The sequence below is a fragment of the Alnus glutinosa genome, chromosome 1, assembly GCF_958979055.1.
Source record: "Alnus glutinosa chromosome 1, dhAlnGlut1.1, whole genome shotgun sequence".
NCBI lineage: Eukaryota > Viridiplantae > Streptophyta > Magnoliopsida > Fagales > Betulaceae > Alnus > Alnus glutinosa.
Window position 1 is genome coordinate 1,502,100 of NC_084886.1, and position 19,589 is coordinate 1,521,688.

Below are 19,589 nucleotides of genomic sequence, written 5' to 3' on the forward strand. Positions count from 1 at the left end.
ATGATGATTCTAGGTTGCGAAATGTTTTTTGGGATGATGCACGGAGTAGGTCAGCGTATGAATTCTTCGGTGATGTTATTACGTTTGACATGACGTACTTGACCAATAGATATGACATGCCATTTGCTCCTTTTGTAGGAGTGAATCATCATGGTCAGTCAATACTGTTAGGGGCAGGACTAATATCAAGCGAGGATACAGACACATTTGTGTGGTTGTTTAAATCTTGGTTGGGGTGCATGAACGGCCGAGCCCCAAGAGCAATTATAACAGATCAGGATAGGGCTATGAAAAATGCAATCGCAATAGTTTTCCCTGAAACTCGACTTAGATATTGCCTATGGCACATTATGAGAAAACTCCCTGAAAAGTTTGGAGCACATGCTAATTTTGATGGGATTAAGAGTGCCCTGCAATCTTGTTTGTATGATTCTCAAACAATTGAAGAATACGAGAAAAATTAGAAAAATCTATTGGAGAGCTATGATCTTCACGATAATGCATGGCTACGTGGGTTATATAGTGAGAGAACATTTTGGGTGCCGGCATACATGAAAGATACATTTTGGGCGGGAATGAATACCACACAGCGAAGTGAAAGTATGAATGCATTTTTTGATGGTTATGTGCACTCACAGATCACATTGAAAGAATTTGTTGATCAATTTGATATTGCTTTAAGAAGAATGGTCGAGAATGAAACACGTGCTGATTTCGATTCTTTTAATCGCACGATCCCATGTATAAGCCCACTCCTTTTGGAGAAGCAGTTTCAAGATGTTTACACAAATGCAAAGTTCAAAGAAGTTCATGAGCAGTTTGGGAAAGTTATGACTTGTAATAACTCTCATCTTAAAAGTGAAGGCGCAATTTCTACCTATGAAGTTATTGACTACGGTGTCGTTGTTGGAAGCCGCACGATAGAAAAAACATTTCTTGTTTACTTGAATGAAGATGAATTGAATGTGAAATGCACATGTGCATTGTTCGAATTAAGAGGCATCTTATGCACTCATTCTATTTCTGTGTTAATGACAAAGAAAGTGACAGCGTTGCCATCAAGATATGTTCTTGACAGATGGAGGAAGGATATAAAGCGAGAGTATTCTATGTTTAAAAGTAGTTTTGATGCTATTGGTGATAATCCTAATGCCCAACTACATGACAAAATTAGAAATAATTTGGAGGAATTACTATCGCTCACAGCAGGAAAAGTGGAACGTTGCATGGATGTGATGAAAAATATTGATATGTTAAAGGAGAAATTTCGTGAATTAAACCTTGCGCCAAGTCACTCTTCCCATCGCATTTCAGCTGCTATTGCATCTTCTAGCTGTAATGAAGTCGTTAAAAGTAATGATGATGTGGCATTGCAAAATAATCAGGTGCTTAGTCCTACTAAGGTTAAACGTAAAGGGAAGCCACCAAAATTGAGAAAGGTGCCCGTTATAGAAAAAGTAGCCAAGAAATCCAAAATATTAACAAAGCCATCTACAAACAACAATGCCAAACAGAAGAGACGAAGGAATCAGGTTGCTACATTTTTTTTCCCTTCTCTTGAAAACATGTGCACTTCCCCTCATAGACAACCATTTTACTCGTGTAGGCCTCCAAAGCAACGGAAGATGAAGACAATACATGTCAAACTCCATTGCCTTCTGCAGCTCACGACCATATAATTCATACTCAGGTGATAGTTGATAATTGATAATTATTTGATATTTTCGTACTTATTTAGTGTGTGTATGCGGGCTTCTATCGCTTCAGCATCGACAGTGCCTCAAACATTGGGTGGTCATCATGATTCTATTGTTTCTCAAGTATACTTTACGTGTATTTTTTTATTTCGTTATGTTGGCATTCCATTCCATTTGTATGGTTTCTATGTTGGAATTTCATGGAACCTTTCTTATGTGTGCATTAGGTGAATTTGCCGGTTGATCCAAGACATGGGTTATCCATATTGGTTCGCCAACACAAGTACGAAGAGGCTTTCACTACAGCCCTACAAAAATGTCATGTGTCAATTGTGAACTGGCTATGCTCCCAAGTAAAGTCGTCTAATCTAACAATTTTTAGAATGACGTGACTATATTGTCTTAGTTACTGAAATTCATTTTTTTTAGAACTACGTTTATTGAGGTTGATCTACTGTGGGTCTTGACTGTAGATCCACTCCCTCTGAGCCAAGTAGTATTGCTCCACTTGTTGCGGCATCTATCCTATTGTATTAATTACAACCCAGCCCAAATTGTTGCTTGGATGACAGACGTTGCTAATGTCATAATCCCAACTGATCAGACGATTGCATTGCATGTGCGGCCCATCTTCAATGAAGTATATAATATGGTCAACCATTAAAGTATCCTGCCCAGAATTACCGTTGCTGAGCGCTCAAGTATCTGTCTTCTGATTCAAGTCATTACTTCCACGTTGGGAATGTAGTAGTTAATGGTATTTTTGAAGTCTTTGCTCTCTTTGCGTATGGTTGATGAGGGTTGATAGGTTGAGTTGCATGGTGTTCACTAGTTTTTCTTTGTCATAAGTCTTTGCTCTCTTTGGCTTTGTTGCTTTATATTCCCATCTTTTCTATTCAGTAGTAGCGATGGGGAACTACCACAATTTCATGTGCATTAAATTGCCTCTGGAAGATGAACATTTGTTTATGATTTTGCTACGTTAAATCTACTTTCTCTTATGTTATCTGTATAACTGGTTATAACTATAACATCACTTATGGGCGTGTTCAAATTTTGTTAATGGCAAGGACCTGGTTGTGAATGTGATATCCGCAATGGGAGAGGAGCAGATTGAGCAGATTTGTGCTGATTTGTGCTCATATGGTATGTTTGATTTTTAAGGACTTGTGTTCGTTATCTCATGAAATGTGTTGGTATGTTTGATTTTTAAGGACTTCTCTCCTCTCAAATGCAGCCATGAAAGTGAAATGTTTTGTCTTGAATGAGGTGGTGGTGGTGGTGTTCACAACAGTGGTTACCGCGACATTGTATGCAGGAATTGCCAGCAGCTGAGTCATATGAGCAGGGATTGAAATTTATTGAAGCTTGGGTTTTCTTTGTGGATTTTGGTGGGTCTTGACTGTGGGTTTCATGGAGTTTTCTTCCTTTTTGTGTTGATTAATTGGTTCGTCCATTTTTAGGAGAAAACATTTGTAGCCGATTGGGGGGAAAAACAAGGTTATGTGATTTTTTGGTAGTTGCTAGCTTCTCTTAACTGGATTGTTGGAATGTCAATTGAAATTATGGGGTTTTTGTTGTTGTTTGGGTTACCGTAAAATGAGAAGGGGAAGATGAAATTGGAGTTTTTTTTTGTGGTTAATTTTGGTAGGCCGATTGAAAAGATTTTGGGTCTTTAGGTGTATATTGTTTTGTGGCAAGATTTTCTTCAAATTCTTATACATGCATGAATGGCGTGGACATTTTTACTGCTGTGAAGCTTGTTGAAATAAAAAGTAAAAAAAATAAAACAAAAAATCAATCTTGTGTCAAGGTTTTGAAAAGCATATCCATACATGTATGACGATGGTTTCAAGAGGTTGAACATGTATGACTTACCAACACATCTAAAAATTGAGTGTTTTGCTATGTTAATTTGGAGACTTGCAGTGTAGATGAAGAGATCCAGAAAAACTTCAAATGTTTCTCCTCTGCTTTATATAATTTTAGTTCTCCAAACTCAGGAAATTTGATACCCAAAATGAAATTTTAGTTCTCCAAACCCAGAAAATTTGATACCCAAAACGAACATGAACAACACAATCGGTTCATCTGTCCAATATAATAGTCAGTCACACATCAGTTTCTTTTCTCTTCTTTTTTTATGAACGGCCAAAACAAAGAGAAAAATACACTCAACCTGAAAACAACACAAGCAAAATTTGTACTGGAAACCAGCAACAACACATCCCCTGCTTCAGGACAAAACACAGCAACCAACCGATACAAAAACCGTCTTCAAACTGCCCAAAACAAAACAAGCAGCTAGAACAGAAAAGAGGAACAAAGCAACTAGTAGTAGAACCTAAACATTCGACCATTCCATATATTTCTCCAAGAACCAAGTAGCCAAGTACCATTCAACCATTCCTCAACATAAACATCAGAGAATGAATGTTTGAAATGCTTGTTCAAAAAAAAAAAAAAAAAAACAATTGTAAACTATGGAAACAAAGTAAAGAGTTCAAAATAGAAACTACAAGTTACAAATTCAAGTACATCATCTACATTCCATTATATTCCAGAGATTCCATTATATTTGTATTTTCAATTCAAATTCATAAGGCATTTTATCTTGACCTCCATAATTCTCTGCTGCTACAACATGTTCTTCTGCATCACACTCAACAACAAAAAGTCACAAAGCAGTCTTCCAAAGCATAACCTGCCTTCCAAAGCACAAGGCAGCCAGGCAGATTTCATTAGAAAAAAAAAAAAAAGGCACAGATTTAAAAATTGACTGAAGCAAATCAGATTCTTAATAATTTATTTGTTCAAACTTCAAAAGGGGATGTACATGACATTCAAAATCCAGAAAAACTCGGAGCGGAGACTCGGACAATGGAACTCATCGATTCAAGCGAAAAACTCAAAGATAACCCAAACCCGAAGCCCATGGGGCTCGGACTCACCGATCCGGACGCCGGAGAGTACCTTTTACGCCGGAGAAGAGCTAGCACGCCGGAAAACGAGAAGAATCGCCGGAGAAAGGGAGAGCACGCCGAAAAATGGGGGAAAAAAGCCAGATGCAGGGGGGAGAGAGAGAGAGAGAGAGAGAGAGAGAGAGAGTCAAACATAGGCTGGAAGGGCCCTTCAGCGATTTAGTGGTATTTTTTTAAAAAAAAAAATAGTGGTCCACGTCAGATTTGGTGTACAACTGATGTACACTTGAAGTGCAACAAACATATCTCGTCGGCCAGCTAGAGAGAGAGAGAGAGAGAGAGAGAGAGGGGCTGAAACATGCTAGAGTGGGGAAGTGAAAAAATTTCTCCTCCCTCCCTCAAGCCACGTAGGCTTGAGTGTAAGATGGGTATAAGGTTGTAGTAAGAATAATATATCCCGGATTAGTAATTTGGTCTTCGGTACCACCGTCAACATAGATATCCCTTTTAAACTCAGGTATGCACTCGGAACTTTATGTCTTACTATAACTGATCAGTTCATGCTTTTGTTTTTATTAACCTTGTTCTTGTTGCATCATCTATTTTATTTCTCAATGGAAAAAAATTTTGTTCATTATCAGATTTACAGTTAAAAGTTAGAACATGTGGTTGAATGTCTCAGGGAGTTAAGAACACAAACATTAATGATGTGAGTAATGCAACTACTTTTTCTTTTACAGGACTACAAAAAAACATCTTGCATCCTTCTGTCTGTAATTTTTTTTTTTTTTTTTGTCAGTACTTCTATCTGTATCTTTGACTATTTGTGTCATCATCCAGACTAGCCAGCGACCACCTGATAGTCCAAGAAGGCCAAGCACATATGAGATATTCTCCTTTTCTGAGACACTAAAATCTAAATTGTCTGCTGCTTCAGCCAGGTATAGGATGCCTTTTGGACTTTGGTTCTTGTTATAATTGATTTTTTTCTCATTTTGTCAATTTCATACTGAGGTGTACGTGTGGATATATGTGTTGCAACAGGTATAAGGAATCAATCTCAAAGGGCACCCGGGGCTTTAAGGAAAAGCTACTTGCCCGTAATAACTCGGTAAAGGAGCTAAGCAAAGGAGTTTAGCGTGAGGTGACTGAAGGACTTGCCCATGTCGCGCAGATGATTGAACGCCTAGATCTTACTTCAAAGCAAACTGGATCCTCTGTTCCTGTTTCCAGTTGTACTGTGGCCCCTTCAAACTTGTCCTTCAAAGGGAAGGGTGTGGAGGATTAGGTTGATGCTCGGTCTCTTGACAAAAGTAGTAGGCTCATTGCAGCTGATTTATCCCCATATGCAACCTATGTATATGCAATCATATATCTTGATTATCAAAACTATATATTGATAATATTATAGGAGAATATTGTGAGATCATATCATTATTCCTTTTAAAAAAAAAAATTACATCAGTTTACAACAGAAGCAGCAGTTTTGTACTCGAGTATGTGCGCGCATGATTGTTTCTATTGCTGAATTAGCCTCATCATCCCCTTTATCATCTACACTTGCTTGCTGCTTGACTTTTTAGAAACTTTTCTGCCTCTCCTTATCATCGAAATTAACCTCAATGATGGGAACGTAAGCATGTACCGACTCCTTGCACCAAGGGGGGAATCCGGTGGCTTCAAGATGCCTAATAGTTCCCGTCTTCGTATTATAATAGATGAAGTATTCAGTGAAGTATTGATTAACCTCCGGTTTTAGAAACATCTCACCAGTGTTATAGTCGAAGGCAAGAAGAAGGTTATTCTTCATCCAACCAAAAGGTAAATGAATTGTTTCCTTAACCCACTTGAGATTCTTGTAGTCCTTCAATATCCATAACTGCAACTTGTCGTACTCCACGCCAGGCAACCCCTTCCGCGACCCAAATGGAAAAAATGACGAGTTTTCTATCAAAGCCAAATATCCACCAAATTGAGTTAGCTCTCCAGAGAACGAATCATCAGGATACGGGATCTTTCTAAGTTGCCCTTCCGACATATCAAAAGCCAATATATATTTATCTGACGGACCACTTTTGGGATCATAAATACAATGAATTGCGCCATTAGCAAAAATAACGTCTCCTTCTTCATTTTTTGGAAAACCAAATACTTGTTCAGGGGGAAAAGGGTGTATCCGACTCCATGATCCGCTGCTCCGTGTGAAAACCCAAAAAAGCCTCTTCAATGGGTTCAATGGGTTTTGAGAGTCTGGAAGCGTTTGAACAAGGAGGACCTTGTGCTCATTGGACAAAGTATCAAACCCAAAGTAGCAATCATTATAGTCTTCAAATTCCAAAAGTTTAACGGGAAAAGGGAGAGGGGGAGCCTCAGGAAGAGTGTAGTCCTCGCCGGTGTCAGGACTGTAGATGTGGAATCGACCGGGAAGAGGGTATTCCAACCCGGTGGGGGATCTATACAAGACCAATTGTCTGGTCAAGGAAATGAAGATCTTACCGTTGAGGACTGTCCTCGTCCATGAATTGGTGAGTGCGAAAGGTCCTAGGGAAGGGATTGGGGGGAGCATAGTGGCAGGGCCTAGGGTGCCATCCTTTTGGATTTTTGCAGAGTAAAAGTGTAGCTCCCACAGGTTCCTGACAAAGAACAGGACTCGGCGGCTGCAAGATTGAGTGGTGAAGGGACGATGGGCCGAGGAACGGTGGCATATTAAGGTCTTGAAGGATTGGGAAACCCTTCTCAGACCCAACCAGAGAGACATGCTTTGCCTGTGTACTGCTCCACAGCAAGAGGTCTGATAAACTGCAAAGAGAAATCACACACAATACACATAAGACCAGAGCTTGAGCTAGTTCCACAGCAAGAGGTCTGATAAATTTTGCCCTAAATTCAATTATTAAAAAAATATCCCCTAATGCATACAATTAATTTTTCCATAAAAATAGTGTAAAAAATCACATTAGCGAAAGCATAAGGACGTAGCGGACTCAGTTGAATAAATAATTTAATTTTCACAATCCCACAAACTTGATTATAATTTAAAAAACAAAGCCTAAGGTTCGGAAAATAATTCTATTTCTTGTATTTTTGGGAGATTTCTATCCCTAAATCCTGTTCTTGGAGCTGGAAACAACTTCTTAAGCTAAGAGTTATGGCTAAGCTGTTTTTGAGCTTTAAGGTAGGTGATGGAACCCGGATATTTTTGTGGATGGACGGCTGGCATCCGGATGGCTACTTACTGGATAGGTATGGTTTTAGACCGGTTTATGATGCAGGTAGTTTTATTGATGCTAAACTCTCTTCCATCATCAAGAGAGGGGGGAGTGGTTTTGGCCTCATGCTCGGTCAGATCTTCTTGTTCACATCCAAAGTCAGCTCTCTCTAGTGAAAATTGGGTTAGATGACCAGGCTGTTTGGAAAGCTAAAAAAAGAGTTTATAATTGTGCAGAAACATGGGATGCTCTGAGGAAGAAGGAAAATGTTGTTCGGTGGTGGAGGATAGTGTGGTTTTCGATGGCTATCCCTCGGCATTCTTTCTTGCTTTGGTTGGTATTTAGAGATGCCTTGATTACAAAGGAAAAAATGTGCATTTGGGGCTATGAGGGTGATATTTTATGTCCAGTCTGCAGAGCCTGTATTGAGAGTTGGGATCACTTGTTCTTCAGGTGTAGTTTTAGCAGCCGGGTTTGGAGGAATGTAATGCAAGATTGTTTGGAATCTTCTCTGGATGTGGATTGGGATGAAGTAGCAATGTGGAGTATTAATTGGCTGAGAGGAGAAAGCCTTAAAACTAGGCTCTGCAAGCTGAGTCTAGGGGCAGTTGTTTATCATATTTGGATTCAACGTAATAACTTAATCCATGGAAATGTGTTGTGTTCAGAGGAAGGCCTTTTTTTTTTTGAAAGAAATCTTTATAAAACCAAACACCTGATACAAAATCCCACAATAAATGGTGCACACTACACACAAGGCAAAGTAGGCTACAGCAGCCCCACTAATCCCTTACAACAAACAAACAAAACAACACAAACGAGGCCAAATACAACCCGAAACACCATGCCTATCAAGGCTGCACAACATCAGAAACTCAACAAGGCAAGGGAGTTCACAACAACCCCTCTAAGCCTTTACAACAGACACAAACTCCTTTCCTAGCAAAACTGCAGCAAACAAATCCCAGCAGGTCTAAGCAATCCCGAAACACCAACTAGCCAACAGGAATTAGTACAAATTCCATAACCGAGCCAGTTTGCAGTTCTCTCTAGAGTTCTTGAAGTTCCCCGTCACCAATATTCAAGCTCTAACCTCCCATTTAATCCTTGACAGTAGATCTTCCTCAGTATACACAATGCTGCCATGCAGAATAGCATTCCTCTGCTTCCATAGATTATAGACAGCAGCTCCTAAACATAGGATACGCAACCTGGTCTTAAAACAATTCTTCCTCAGATCAGATAGACACCAGTGAACTATACTTTCCCACGTCTCAAAGTGACGTCCTTCCAGACAAAGATTCATTAAGTTCTTCCAAATGGGAAATCAAGTCAAGGCTTATGGGGAAGGGGAAGTATCGCAGGTCAACAGAGAATACTCGGCTTCTGCAGACTTGGAATCTGCAGAACTTGTTGCTGGAGTGATGTTTTCTGGTGTTGTATTTTCTGTTCTGTTTGTTGAGAGGCTTATGTGTAAGGGCCTGTGTTTTTTGTTTCTTTTGGTTTGTAAGCCCTTTTGGGTGGATGGTTTTCCAGCTTGCTGGATTGTTGTTGCTTAGTTTGGTCTATAAAGTTCTTGTTCATCCAAAAAAAAAACAAAAAGAGAACCTAGACTGTATAATCGCAAGAAAGAAAAAAATGAATAAAGGTAATTCATAAACCCTAGAAGCAATATCCGATCCTAATCCGCGCTATGTTCACAGAGTTACTCAGAAACTTGAAAGCATTGGGATGAGAGATCAATGTAAAATTACCTTTGTGATCGAAGACGAGGCAGAAGGATCGAGTGTGAGACCGCAGAGGATTATACTGAGGCGATCTGTTCGATCTCAAAAGTAATATAATGTGGGTTTCTTGTTCTATAGGTTAGAGTGACAACTGGGTAAACGTGTGCCGGGCTTGGTTTAGTATGCAATGTACTATTCAGGCCCAGAATGAATGGCACTGAAACAGGCTTGGAAAGCATTTTTTAGGCCTTTTGGGCCTCAAGCAGCGCAAGCTTATTGTTGTCGATAATCTTAGTTAGAGCTGGCTGTGCTCCGAATTCTACCAACGTTATTTTTCTTTTGAAAGAAAAATACTAGACTTCTAATTTTTTTACAATTTGTTAATATGTTACCTCTACAAAGGGATGGGTAGTGTTGATGCAGTTTCCAGTCAAGTGATGTGGCAGTCTCAGGTTTGCTCCTTCACTGGTGACTTGCAACAAAACAAGTACCCACTGAGGGTTGCCCGACAGAGCCTCCTCTGACGCCTAAGTCAGTAGGGAAAATGAGAGAGAGAATGATCAGATTAGATTCTTTCCCATACCTTTTAACCATTATATATCGACCTCCTTTTCCTTGGTTGACATGTAGAGGAGGTCATGTGGTTGTCTGATATGAATAATGACCAGTCATGATGTTCTGACGCTCGATAAGGTGTGTATATATTAGGTGTGGCACTCCGTACTAACACCTGATATGATTTTTGATTTGATCTAACCGGTTAATAAATGCTTGAGATCCTAATAAATGCTCAGGATCTTGGTCATACTCGGCCTATGCACAACTCGAGAGTTGTTGTGTATATCCGACCTATGCACAACCCAAGGGTACAATCCGAGTGGGCTCAGTCCAACCAATGTATAGTCCGAGTGCGGTACAATCCGAATGTGGAACCGTACTGTTAGTTTGTAGTTGGCCACATTCTCTTGGACAAAATCGCTTCTTTGTAATGATGTTTTTTAACAGGGATTCCACTATTTCAGAGTGCTTCCAAAAAATTATGCCCAGATCACAAGTCAAAAAATTCGGTTCCCTGTCAGCCGTCTGGACAACGTGTCATACTGTCCGGACGCCCAGCTGTCCAAAGCACCATCCATCCGGACGCCAAAGTGTTCATAGCATCATCCGTCTGGACCTTCCTCTATGTCGAGAAGCTTCGAACTGCTTCAACTTGCATCCATCCAAACGTTTCAGCAACCCATCTGGACGACTCTCAGGGTTCGATCAAGCTTCAAGATTTCTTTCCAAACACAAATACCTCCGATTCGGACGCGCGAAGCCTTTATATGGAAATTACTTGCAGTGGACGTGTAATCGTCTGGATGACAGGGCAACACCGTCCGGACGCGGCTCTCAAACATGAAAAATTTCAGCAAAATTTTCAAAATTTCGGTTGCACAATTGTCCAAACGGCTCCCAGTTTTATCAAGCCAGACGCTCATTTGAACCCTTAGCCTATAAATAGAGGCCCCTAGGCTTGAAAACTGCAAGAATTCGGTATTGAACTCCATTAGTGCTTAGAGAGCTATATTGTGAGGTTATTGAGTTGAGTTGATCTCTCTAAAACCGTTGATGTGTGTGTTGTTGCTACGCTTAACTTGAAGTCTATCTTAGGGGTTGGCCCTAAGGTAAAGGATTCAATTGAAGACCTCTTCAAGTAGGAGACCTGGTTGGGAGACGTTTGTGTTAGGCTACACGTTAAAGTGTAAGGTACGACCACTGCATCAGGGGTATGTGAGTGCTACTATTTTGTAACTAATCTTGTCTTCTGAATAGTGGATATCCTAGGTTTGGCTGCCCCCCGATCTCATGGGCCCTACTAGAACTGCTAGTCTAGGTGGGAAAAGGTATATACTAGTAATTGTGGATGATTTCTCTCGATATACATGGGCTATTCCTCTTCGGGAAAAATCTGATGCTTTTGATGCAACTCAACATTTATTCAAGAAGATTCAAGTTGAGCAAAATTGCCAGATTATGAGAATCCGCAGTGATCATGGAAGAGAATTCGAAAATTCCAAGTTCGAAGAATTCTGCCTTTCATATGGAATCAAGCAGGAATTTTCTTCTCCTATCACTCCTCAGCATAATGGAGTTGTAGAAAGAAAGAACATGGTAATTCAAGAGATGGCTCGAGTGATGATCCACTCAAAGAATCTTGCTCAACACTTTTGGGGAGAAGCAGTGAACACTGCATGTCATATTATCAACAAGGTCTACCTGAGGCATGAAACAACAAGACTCCCTATGAGATTTGGCTAGGTAAAAAGCCCACAGTAAAGTACTTCAGAACTTTTGGAAGTAAATATTATATCCTTCGTGACAGGGAGAATCTTGGGAAGTTTGATTCTAAGAGTGATGAAGGTATATCCTTGGCGTATTCCACAAACGGTCGTGCTTACAGGGTCTTCAGTAAAAGAACACAGACTGTGATGGAATCTATAAATGTTGTTATTGATGATGAAGAAGTTGAGAGACCAAGCAACAAGGAGGAAAATCAGATCAATTCAGTTGATCCGTCAGCAGCTATTATTAAGGCTTCTCCAAATGTGTCTCCGGATGAATCTCCTTTTTCTCCCACAACTTCAGATACCAGTGCCAGTGCTTTCGAAGATGAGGACACTCCTGCAAATCCTCCCAAGCGGTCATGGGTGAAGCTCAATCATCCTCCTCAGCAGCTTCTTGGGATCGTTGATGAAGGGCGTAGGCTAAGAAACAGAGTCATCCATCCTACTAGTGAAGTAGCTAATCAAGTCACCTATAGCTGCTACCTTGCTCAAACAGAGCCCAAGAAGGTTGATGAAGCCCTACAAGATGAAAGCTCGGTGTCCGCCATGCATGACGAGCTTCATCAATTCACCAGAAATGATGTTTGGACTTTGGTTCCCCGTCCTGTGGAACAGAATATCATTGGTACCAAGTGGATTTTCAAGAACAAAACAGATGAGCATGGTACTATGGTCCGAAATAAAGCCCATCTTGTTGCCCAGGGATATACTCAAATAGAGGGAGTTGACTTTGATGAAACTTTTGCCCGGTTGCCAAGGTAGAATCCATCAGAATTCTTCTCTCCATTGCTTGTCATCTTGGTTTCAAATTATATCAGATGGATGTAAAGAGTGCTTTTCTGAATGGTACTCTACAAGAAGAGGTTTATGTAGAATAGCGGAAAGGATTTCAAGATCCTCATCATTCTCATCATGTGTACAAGATGAAAAATGCTTTATATGGGCTTAAGCAGTCTCCTCGGGCATGGTATGAGTGTCTCACTACTTATCTCTTGACAAAGGGATTTACAAGGTGTAATGCCCCAGATTTTATTAGACTCAATATTATAATAATAATAATACAAAACTTATTAAGTAAGTTAAGTTAACTTAATAAGGAAGTTGGAAAAAAAAATAATAATAAATATAAATATAACTTATTAAGTAAGTTAAGTAACTTAAGCAACAAGTTCAGAAAAAAAAAAAAATATATATATATATATATATATATATATATAGAAAAATGATCCATACACTCATTTCTCACAACAGTCCCACAACAAGCTGACGTGGCTGGTAATATTTTATTATTTTTTTACAAAAAGAAAACAAAACAAACAAAAAAAATAATAAAATATTATCAGCCACGTCAGCTTGTTGTAGGGCTGTTGTGAGAAAGGAGTGTAGGGATCATTTCTCATATATATATATATATATATAAATAAATTAAATTAACAACTTGCTCAGCAAGTTCTCTTCTCCTCTTCTTATTTCTTCTTTCTTCTTTCGTTCTTGTGCTTCCCGAACACACAGACCCACAAAGAGAGATCAGAGAGACGAGAACGTGAAAACAGGAGAGAGAGAGAGAGAGAGAGAGAGAGAGAGAGAGAGAGATGCCGAGGGTCAAAGAGAGACCGAGAGATCGGGAGAGAGGTAGCCGGAGGGAGGGGAGAGAACCGGCGAGCCGTGACCCAAGGGAGGCCGATCCTCCATGGATCGACGCTGGCGATGCGAGTACCGATCGATTCTACCGATGGGTCGACGATTGGTGGAGCTTGGACCCATGACCCATGAGCTGAACTCGGGAGAACCCGTGACCCGGACCGAACCGAGAGAGAGAGAGAGAGAGAGAGAGAGAGAGAGAGAGAGAGAGAGAGAGAGAGAGAGAGAGAGAGAGAGAGAGAGAGAGATTTGGTGGCTTCTAGTGGCGATTTCTAGCAAGATTTTCCGGCAGGTTCGACAGAAGGACGATTCCGGTGAGATTTTCGGTAAATCTTGTAATTTTTAGGAAGAAATTAGTATACTAATTTATTGTGATTTCTACTAATTTTGTTAGCTAAGTTGTTGGTGTATTTGGTTGAATGGTTCTCTAACTATGTATGTGTGTATATGGATTTGGGTTGTAAGTTGGTTGAACTAATTGGGCATTTTGGATTGTGTATTTCGGTTGTTTTTCTTCCCTGTTTTGAAATGGGTTTCGGCAGTGTATATGGGCAGTAGTCGTGTGTAGTGTTAGGATTTATGATTATTTTTTGGGTTTTAATTATAAACTGTAATGTTGGGGTTTGTTAGAAATATTGGTATATTTACTGTAGTTGGCTGAATACACATGTTTGAGATTGTTGGGATTTTTAAGATATGTAGAGTACTTTTTTATAATAAGGTGTTGATTATATTGGCTAAATGTTTTGATGGTCTGTTTTATAGTAATGAATTATAACTAAGATGATTTTAATGTGTGTAAGAAAAAGGTATTTTGGATATTAGCGTCGGAAATTGTTGATTTCATTTGGTTACGTTGAGAATAAATTCTGGATTTGATTTCTTAGAGAAACTGAATGAGTTTCTTTGGCTTATAGGGTTGAATTATGAATTTGATGATTGAGATTTGTTGTGATTAGGATTTTTCTGAATGAGCTCGGCTTGATATTGGTTGTATGGGATATGGAGTGTTGGACTAGTGATTAGAGGATTCAAAGAAATTTTATATGGTTTAGGTCGAATGAGTTCATATTGAAATTTTTAGAGTGTCGACTTCTTAAATCTACTAAAATGTGTTGATAGGAAGTACGGCTTGAAGATCCATAGTTACATATTATGTAGAATACATATATATAAATATAGGATAATTTAATTTAAGTCTTAGAACTGAAATTTTAGAACGCTTCGCTAAATTTATCCTCGTGTTTTATTTAGGTAAAAGCTCGACCTTGACGTTAATGGCAAATCCAAGGAAGGGGATACAACACCGAAAAACCCCCAACAAGATTTTATTGCAAATCTTTTGAAAAAGTGTTGAGGAATTTTACCAAGCATTTATTTATGTGATTTTTAATGTCAAGCTTTTATTACTCGTTTGTTATTATTCAAGAATTTTGTGCATAAATTACAGTTATGATTAAGAGCATTTTTAAAGTTATGATTTATGCGTAATTACAAATATGATCAAAAGCATTTCAAAGTTATGGATTATGCATAATTATAGTTATGACTAAGTGCACTTCAAAGTTATGGATCATTTCAAAGTTTATGATTTATACATGAATACAGTTGTATGAAAAAATGATCTAAGGTTTAAAATCTGCACATGACTACAATTTTGAAAGCGGCCCTTATAGTTTTAAAATAAAGTATGTAGTTATAGCAGAGCCTACAGTATTATAGAAAACATTCATGTACAATATTATAGAAAACATTCATGTGCAGTAATTGTTTAACCCTGAGGCACTATTACAGTTACGATCAGTACCATATAGGGTAGCATGGCAAGCATACCGAAAGAAGGTGTGTGCTACTAGCCGGGGTTAGCCTTCACCTAGGGAAGATCTCCAACCCGGTGACTCTCCTCTGTGACGACAGACTGAGTCCATAGGTCCTTGGGACAAAAGCCAACGTGCTCCGCTCACGGGTAATAACGGTGTAGAGTCTGTAAAGGGTTAAACCATAGTTACAGTTTTTAAAAGAAAATAAACCAAAAGAAATTCACTGGTTCATTATAAATTTCTTATGCTATTATTCATATTCCTCATTCACTTATAAATTTCATGTTTAATTGTTCGTTTTGATATTTTGCATAATCTGTCATTATGAATGCCATTACTCATATTCCTTATTCACTTACTAATAAGTTTCATGTTTAATAGTTCATTTTGATATTTTGCATAAACTGTCATTATGCATGCCATTACTCATATTCCTCATTCACTTACTCATAAGTTTCATGTTTAATAGTTCATTTTGATATTTTGCATAAATTGTCATTATGCATGCCATTACTCATATTCCTCATTCACTTACTCATAAGTTTCATGTTTAATTGTCCATTTTGATATTTTGCATAAACTGTCATTATGCATGATTAAAGATTATGGCATGAAGATTTTATGGCATGTTTTTATTTCCCTGGTGTTGTAATTTTCTCACTGAGTTGTCGAACTCACCCCTTTTTCCCCAAATATTTTCAGATGACCCAGTAAGACGATGTCATTTCTTAGTATTGGCGTAGACCTCGCTAAGGGCAATAGATCTTTGTGGTCCGACCAAATCTTTATTTTTTATAATTTGTCTTTTTTTTGGAGTTCAAGGCTTTGTAAATAATTATTAATAGACAGAAATAATAAAATAGAAAGTTAAAATCTAGATATTGTAAATGCACGCTTCCATTTAAATGTTTTTAGCACCCAAGTTCGTGTTTCCTCTTATATCTCAAAACGGGGGCGTGACACAAGGAGACAAGCTGATCGGACTTTATTTATCAGAAATCAAGGTGCTCACAAACTCATTGCTCAAATTTATGTTGATGACATTATTTTTGGAGCCACATTAGACTCTCTTGCCCATGAGTTTTCTGAAGAGATGAAGCAAGAATTTGAGATGAGTATGATTGGTGAGCTAAATTATTTTCTTGGTCTTCAAGTAAAACAAATTGCTGAAGGCATCTTCATCTCCCAATCCAAGTATGCTAAACATCTGGTTAAGCGTTTTGGTCTGGATGGGAAGAGTTGTGCCCGAACTCCCATTAGTACCAGTGTCAAGATTAGCAATGATCTTGCAGGAAAACCAGTTGATCCATCTCTTTACAGGAGTATGATAGGGAGTCTCCTATATCTTACAGCCAGCCGACTAGACATTGCTTTCATTGTGGTAGTTTGTGCTTGCTTTCAGGCAAATCCTAAGGAATCTCATCTCACTGCAGTCAAGCGCATCATCAGGTATGTCAATGATACTCTTCCTTATGGCATATGGTATTCCAGAGAAATAAATCTTGTTGTTACAGGATACTCTGATGCAGACTAGGCTGGAAATGCTGATGATAGGAAGAACACCTCGGGAGGATGCTTCTATGTGGGAAACAATCTTGTAGCTTGGATGAGTAAGAAACAAGCCTCTATATCTCTCTCCACTGCTGAGGTTGAATATATTGCTGCGGGAAGTTGTTGTACCCAATTACTGTGGATGAAGACACTGCTAAGCGACTACGGATTCTCACAGGATACCATGATTATCAACTGTGATAATACTAGTGCTATCAACATTTCCAAGAATCCCGTTCAGCACTCTCGGACCAAGCACATCGACATCAGACATCACTTCTTGCGTGATCTTGTGGAATCCGAGGTAGTATCTCTCTCTTTCATCCCACTAAAAACCAATTGACTGGCATTCTTACCAAACCGCTAAATGGTAGCAGTTTTGAGTCCCTTCGGAAAGCCATTGGTGTTTGTGACATGTACTAGACATGTTTTTCCAAGCTAGGATGAGATTTTCTTTTTGTCTTGTCCTCTGATAGCATGATGTTCTTTTTTTTTCTTTTTCTTTTTTTTAAATAATAATAAAATAAAATAAAATAAATTGGGAGCTTTGTGGCAGGACGGTTCCTTCAAAAGGTAGGCCAGCTATCTCATGTATTTTTTTTTTCTGGGTTATTAGTTCATTGTGCATTGATAAATTATTCTTACATATGGTTGAGAACATAAGTCTGACATATGCAAAGTGTTCCTGCTCACTTTTTATGATTGATAGCTGCTTTTCTCATGGGATGACTTCATGCACTATCCAAGGCTCCCTAAAGGTGTGTATTTTCCTCTTTAACATTTTGCTTCTGGGTACTCTAAACAAGAGAGAGGTTTTGACAAGATGGTTAAATTGACCAAGATACTAGTTGAACCTAGAACCTAAAAACTCTGGCACTCTCTAGGTTGCAACAGCAAAAGAATCAAGTAGTAAATCATATGAATTTTGCGCTTTAATTGTATATTCATTGCTTATGTGCTGAATTTGCTATATGCCTCACACACACACACTTGCTTTTTATTAGAAATCAATTTCAATTTTCATTAACAAAATATATATTTTCTTTAAATTCCGCATTTAGATATTTTGTTACATATTGATCACATACACACGGTAAATTAGAAGTCTTTTATTTTTTCATATTTAATAAATACAATTTATTCATTGCTAAATTTCCTATTTATTTTCTTGGTCTTTACATCTCAATAAAACGAGAAATGATATATCTCCTACACGTCTCATTTTCAAATCCACCATTGGATTTATGGAACCCACATTAGGTCCAAGAAATTCAATGATAGATTTGAAACTATGGAGATGTGTAGGAGATGTATGCAGTGGCATAGTCATGTTAAGGCCAGCAAGGGCTGCGGCCCCTACAATTGGTTTAAAAAAAAAATGTTATAAGAAAATTTGTTAAGTAATTGATCCACGTCCTCATTGAGATCTCAACAAAAGCTCATTGATAAGTGTTGAATGTTACACATTCAAACCCCTTAATTTACATATGTTAAGCTCTTAGTTTTGTTATAGTTTGATGTTTTGTATTGTTTTTGTGTTTTCTTGTATTTTACAGGTTTTGGAAGAAAATTCATCAAATTCCAAGATTATAACGAAGTCAGCAAACTCACTTTTGGATATATTCAATTCCAATCAATTTTGAATTTAAGGAAAGAGAAGTCGGCAAAAATTCGTTATTTTTGAAAAGAATCCAAAATGAGCACATCTCAGTAATTTCATCATAACTTTCGGCTCAAGTATCGGATTGCAACGAAATTAGTGGTGTTGGAAAGATAAGATAAAATCAAATAAATATGTCAGAAATATATTTTTCTTAATTCGGATGTTTACCATGCCAAAATTGTCCCGCAATAAAAGACTATAAATCTGTACGAATTTTGGAATCCTTTTCCTACTTGGATAGAAATTTCAGAAAAAGAAAAGACTTGTAATTATTCTATTTGGACTAGAAGACCTACTTAGAATTGTTCTAGGATTCCTAGAGCTTCTAGAGCTTCTCTAATCCCTATAAATAGGCATCTAGCCTTTGAAGAAAGGACACACAAGCTTTGAGGAAAAATTAAAGGCTACATCATGAAGGAGGTTCTTTCTAGTTTTTATTTTATTTCTTTATTTATTTTCTGTATGTATATAATTTTAGTTTATATTAGTTGTAACTAATACTTTAGTTAGGGCTCGATTGAAGCCCTAATCACGTCTCTTTAAGTTTATCAATTTGCTTTACTACAATTTATATATTGATGCTTAATTTGATTAATTATAGTTTCTTGAATTCCTTGAATGTTTATGTTTGGCCATCATATGCATGTGGTATGAATTTGTTATTTATGTCAATTTGGATGACCGAGTCCTGGGCATAATAGAGTAACGAAAGAACCCCGACACAGGTTCTTGAATTAATCAACATAAAGACAACTGAAATAGATACCATATTTCAATCTTAGTGTGTTTACCGATTTCCGTGGATTTATGCTTCCTTGAAGAACAACTTAGTAGATACCATGCTAAATCCTTCAAGGGAGAAAAGAGTTAGAGTAGATACCATGCATAACTCGTTACTTAGGGAAATCAATAGCTTTAGGAGAAGATACCATTCCCTTGTGGCTGGTAAGCATTAAACATCATGTTATGATTATAGTACTATGCATATTGCAAATCTTATTTGAGTATGATTAGCGGTGGATATCGAAGCCCT

At 38.2% G+C, this 19,589-nt stretch overlaps 2 protein-coding genes and 1 long non-coding RNA gene across 5 annotated transcripts; 1 reads left to right on the forward strand and 2 right to left on the reverse strand.

Moving 5' to 3' along the window:
- The first annotated feature begins 575 nt into the window (after nucleotides 1-575).
- On the forward strand, nucleotides 576-3,032 carry LOC133858368 (protein FAR-RED ELONGATED HYPOCOTYL 3-like). The gene is made up of 4 exons (XM_062293825.1): nucleotides 576-1,532; nucleotides 1,925-2,050; nucleotides 2,768-2,843; nucleotides 2,935-3,032. Exons 1-4 carry the CDS (start codon nucleotides 576-578, stop codon nucleotides 3,030-3,032), a joined length of 1,257 nt encoding a protein of 418 aa, XP_062149809.1.
- A 1,000-nt stretch (nucleotides 3,033-4,032) lies between these two features.
- Nucleotides 4,033-4,975, reverse strand: LOC133858658 (uncharacterized). 3 transcript variants are annotated; one of them, XR_009898544.1, is made up of 2 exons: nucleotides 4,534-4,975; nucleotides 4,033-4,349 (listed from the first exon to the last, which is right to left on the reverse strand). It is a non-coding gene; the product is annotated as an uncharacterized LOC133858658 (long non-coding RNA). The 3 variants fall into 3 exon arrangements; XR_009898543.1 differs by having other exon boundaries at nucleotides 4,033-4,401; XR_009898542.1 differs by having other exon boundaries at nucleotides 4,033-4,405.
- Nucleotides 4,976-6,023: 1,048 nt separating this feature from the next.
- On the reverse strand, nucleotides 6,024-9,685 carry LOC133864581 (uncharacterized). The gene is made up of 2 exons (XM_062300964.1): nucleotides 9,582-9,685; nucleotides 6,024-7,417 (listed from the first exon to the last, which is right to left on the reverse strand). Exon 2 carries the CDS (start codon nucleotides 7,374-7,376, stop codon nucleotides 6,198-6,200), a length of 1,179 nt encoding a protein of 392 aa, XP_062156948.1. The 5' UTR covers nucleotides 7,377-7,417; nucleotides 9,582-9,685; the 3' UTR covers nucleotides 6,024-6,197.
- Between the last annotated feature and the right edge of the window lie 9,904 nt (nucleotides 9,686-19,589).

Bases quoted from the DNA above. Each gene is read 5' to 3' on its own strand.
- LOC133858368 (XM_062293825.1), top strand. From the start codon at position 576: ATGAATACCACACAGCGAAGTGAAAGTATGAATGCATTTTTTGATGGT. The intron at 2,051-2,767 runs GTAAAGTCGTCT...GTTAATGGCAAG, and splicing joins TGAACTGGCTATGCTCCCAA to GACCTGGTTGTGAATGTGAT. The intron at 2,844-2,934 runs GTATGTTTGATT...TCTCAAATGCAG, and splicing joins TGCTGATTTGTGCTCATATG to CCATGAAAGTGAAATGTTTT.
- LOC133864581 (XM_062300964.1), bottom strand. From the start codon at position 7,376: ATGTCTCTCTGGTTGGGTCTGAGAAGGGTTTCCCAATCCTTCAAGACC.